Consider the following 4,309-nt stretch of genomic DNA (forward strand, 5'->3'; position numbering starts at 1 on the left):
TCTCAAATAGAATTATGTAGGGTCATTTTAGGAATTAATGTTTTTGTGGACTTATTTGAAATATATTTGGAACAGTCGAAAACCCAATATTTTTGGGATTTGGAATGTTTTTTTTTCTTTTTTTACTACAAAATAGAAAAAATATGGATTTAAGTGGAATTGGGAAATGTGATTCCAATTTCACGTAAACCTAGAGCCATATATATATATATATATATATATATATATATATATATATATATATATATATATATATATATATATATATATTGATTTTGGCATAAGTGTATCATGCTCAAACATCTTCCTTTTGTCTCGTTGTCGACCACACCACATTACACCCAAGTTCCAGAATTCTGAGTGAGCCTTATCATGTTTCCAATTACCATTAACTTCACACTTGGCCAATTTTCCTTCACCGAAAAGCAACAGGCATTTGTGTACACAACAAACATACATATATATATATATATATATATATATATATATATATATATATATATATATATATATATATATATATATATATATATATAATAGGAGTATATATATATATATAAATCACTATTAATTATTGTAATAGTTGGAAAAGAAGAAAAAAAAATGGAAGTTATATACAAAATAATCGCTGGTTCATTTGGATTTGTAGTTTTGTTTTACATATGGAGAATACTGAACTGGGGTTATATTCAGCCCAAGAGGCTGGAAAAATCATTGAGGAAGCAGGGTCTCACCGGAAATACGTACAAATTTCTGTATGGAGATTTTAAAGAGATGTCGAAAATGTTTAACCATGCCAAGTCTACCCCCATCAATCTTCACGATGATATCAAGCCGAGGGTTCTCGCTTTCCTGCACAAAACCTTTGAAAAATATGGTAATTATGCTAATTTCTTCTGTGTGTGTGTTTTTGTGGGGTTTTATCCAGGACGAGAAAATTCAGGGTATGCCAGCTGTACCGAGTTCAAGAATTTATTGTACAATGGGGTTAAATTTTCGGGGGTTCGGGGGCAGCGCCCCTGGAAAAAAAAATTGAACATTTTTTTGTTGGATAAATTAGGAGAAGGGAAAAAAAAATTGAAACTTTTTTTTTTTTTTGGATAAATTAGGAGAAGAAAAAATTTAGGACTTTTTTTGTATATTTTGAATTTTGGGTGGACTAAATAATAATATAGATATAATATAATGTATTTTTGGGGAGAGGGGCTAAAAAAAAAACATTTAGGACTTTTTTTGAATATTTTGAATTTTGGGTGGACTAAATAATAAATATAGATGTAATATAATGTGTTTTTGGGGAGAGGGGCTAAAAAAAAAAAGAAAACAGTTAGGACTTTTTTTATATATTTTGAATTTTGAGTTGACTAAATAGTAATATAGATATAATATAATGTGTTTATGGGAGAGGGGCTAAAAAGAAATTTAGACAAAAAAAATAAACATCACTTTTTTGTACCATAATGGAGTCGAACTCATGAGTTCATCTAACGGCTGAAGATCTTTGCCACTAAGGCAAATTTATTTTTATTATTTGGGGTGGTCCATGGCATACTTGGCCACCCCCTAGATCCGCCCCCGGTCTTATCTCTTGACAATTTGGAAAATAATTTATTGGCCAATTCATTCAACTCTTTAGTAAATTTAAGGACAGAAAAACACACTTCACTCTTTATAATTTCTCACTTTTGCACTCTCCCCCTGAAAAAAAAAAAAAAAAAAACGACAACACCTTTCGAAACACCGTTTTGGTTGTACTTTGCCCTGAAAGCCAATTTTTGGTGGGCACGCACCAAATATAACATTTTAAAGGTGGTAATGTGCAAAAAACCAATATTTTTAACGGGCAATGTGCAAGAAGAATAATATTTTGAAGGGGGCATTCACTTTTTTAAATTTTGAGGAGGTAAATGTTGAATTACCATCTCAACATTTCATTTGGCACGACTCTAATACCATGTTGAAAGACCATCTCAACCAAAAGTTTAAGCTGTTAGTGAAATGTATCATTTAATATTAATATCTCAATAGTAAAGTGCAAAAATTAGAAATGTATAAAGGGTGCCATGCAATTTTCCCTAAATTTAAATTTAAACGGTTTTGTAATTTCGAACTGATTACAGGACAAGAATCTTTTATTTGGCTCGGGCCACGACCTACAGTTATGATCATAGAGCCTGAACTTGTTAAGGAAGTGATGACAAAGTTTAATCTATACCAAAAGCCTAAGAACTCGAATCCACTGACGAAGCTGCTAGCACAAGGACTTTTCGCATATGAGGGAGATAAATGGTCCAAACACAGAAAGATAATCAACCCTGCTTTTCATTTTGAAAAATTGAAGGTTTTATTTTTAATTTTTGTATTTCATGTCAACTGCATTAATGTACTAAGACGAGGTTTTTTTTTTTGTTGGTAATTCGTTGAAATAGCTAATGATTCCGGCCTTCTATTTGAGTTGCGAAGAAGTTTTGAACAAATGGGAAACGAGTATCTCACAGCAAGGATCGTGTGAGGTGGACGTGTGGCCTTATCTGCAAAATTTATCGAGCGACGCTATATCAAGAACTGCGTTCGGTAGCAGCTACAAAGAAGGAAGAAAAGTTTTCAAACTTCAGAAAGAACAGGCCGAGTACATCATCAAGGCTTTACAAACGATCTACATTCCCGGATGGAGGTATTTATAAAATATGTGTCCATCTTATCATACAATAACTTTTTTTTTTATTTATTATAATCATGCGTGAAATTTGTTAATGCGTAGATTTGTGCCGACCAAAAGGAACAATAGAATGAAAGAGATCGAAAAGGAAATCCAATCCTCAATCCGCGGTATGATTGACAAAAGGGTTAAGGCGATGAAAGCAGGGGAAGCTAGCAACAACGAAGACTTGTTGGGCATATTATTGGAGTCCAATTTCAATGAAATCGAGCAATACGGGAACAAGAGTTTCGGAATGACGATCGATGAAGTGGTGGAAGAGTGCAAGCTGTTTTATTTGGCCGGTCAAGAGACCACTTCGGCGTTGATTGTGTGGACATTGGTTTTACTTAGCCAATATCCAGAGTGGCAGATGAAAGCTAGGGAAGAGGTTCTCCAATCCTTTGGTAATCAAACTCCGGAATTCGATGGGCTGAATCACCTCAAGATCGTAAGTAGTTTCCAAATATGAGACCAGTCACAGTGACTGAGCCAGCATAGAGCTAGGGGGCCTTGGCCCCCCACCACTACTTTACATGTTATTTTATTGGCAAAAACATCCGTATGATTTAATTTTTTTCAGTAATTAGTACCCCTGTTCTGGGGGTTGTGCGCTAAAAAAATTCATTCATGGGTTTTTTTGCCAACAAAATAATATAGGGTAACTTTTTTAGCAGATCGAAATAACACAGGGGGCACTAATTGCAAAAAAAAACCCATATTTTGATTACAGGTTAACATGATCTTGAACGAGGTATTGAGGCTTTATCCACCGGTAGCTGCTCTCGGTCGAAGAGTAAGTGAGGAAACAAAACTGGGGAAGTTAACACTGCCAGCTGGCGTTGATGTGTCTTTGCCGATTATGTTCTTACATCACAGCCGTGATATTTGGGGGGAAGATGCAATGGAATTCAAGCCGGAGAGGTTTAGTGAAGGGGTGTCCAAGGCACAGAAGGGACAGGGAATATTCTTCCCGTTCGGGTGGGGCCCACGAATATGCGTTGGGCAAATGTTTGCCATGCTGGAAGCAAAAGTTGCGCTTTCCATGATTCTACAGCGGTTCTCATTCGAGCTGTCCCCGTCGTATACGCACGCTCCGCACACCGTCGTAACACTTCAGCCTCAGCACGGTGCTCACTTGGTTCTGCACAAGCTCTAGAACTCGTGACATTTGCATCGAATATAGATGCCATGTGTTTGTACACAAACAACTTATCCACTCCTAGTTATTTGATGCTTCTTATGGTACAACGTTTTTCTTCGAAGAATCCAAACTATCCATTCGATCTTTAAGATCGCCAATATTCTAATTAACCGGCGTTCATAAAATTGTCTTCCACACATGCATACTTGTATATTGGTTCATGGCCTATGAATCAAGCACATTATTAATAATTTTGCAAAACTAGGAAATGAGATTATTGATTCTGCCATAAAGAAAGATAAATATTCAAATCTCGATACAATTAAACTTCTATAAATTAATACAGTCGGGACCATCAAAATTCTATTAATTCAACGAAATATTAAATTATCGAAATATTAATTTAATACATTTTCACCGAGTCGGACCGGGAGAAATTATTATTTAAGCGAGGTTATTAATTTATT

The 4,309-nt window shown here is 35.0% G+C and overlaps 1 protein-coding gene across 1 annotated transcript; it reads left to right on the forward strand.

Annotated features, from left to right (window-relative positions):
• The first annotated feature begins 554 nt into the window (after nucleotides 1–554).
• On the forward strand, nucleotides 555–3,997 carry LOC105976579 (cytochrome P450 CYP72A219-like). The gene is made up of 5 exons (XM_088818729.1): nucleotides 555–877; nucleotides 2,121–2,341; nucleotides 2,430–2,674; nucleotides 2,762–3,149; nucleotides 3,432–3,997. Exons 1-5 carry the CDS (start codon nucleotides 604–606, stop codon nucleotides 3,855–3,857), a joined length of 1,554 nt encoding a protein of 517 aa, XP_088674855.1. The 5' UTR covers nucleotides 555–603; the 3' UTR covers nucleotides 3,858–3,997.
• The last annotated feature ends 312 nt before the right edge of the window (nucleotides 3,998–4,309 follow it).

This window comes from Erythranthe guttata, chromosome 5 (genome assembly GCF_056151865.1).
Source record: "Erythranthe guttata isolate IM_541 chromosome 5, IM_541, whole genome shotgun sequence".
NCBI lineage: Eukaryota > Viridiplantae > Streptophyta > Magnoliopsida > Lamiales > Phrymaceae > Erythranthe > Erythranthe guttata.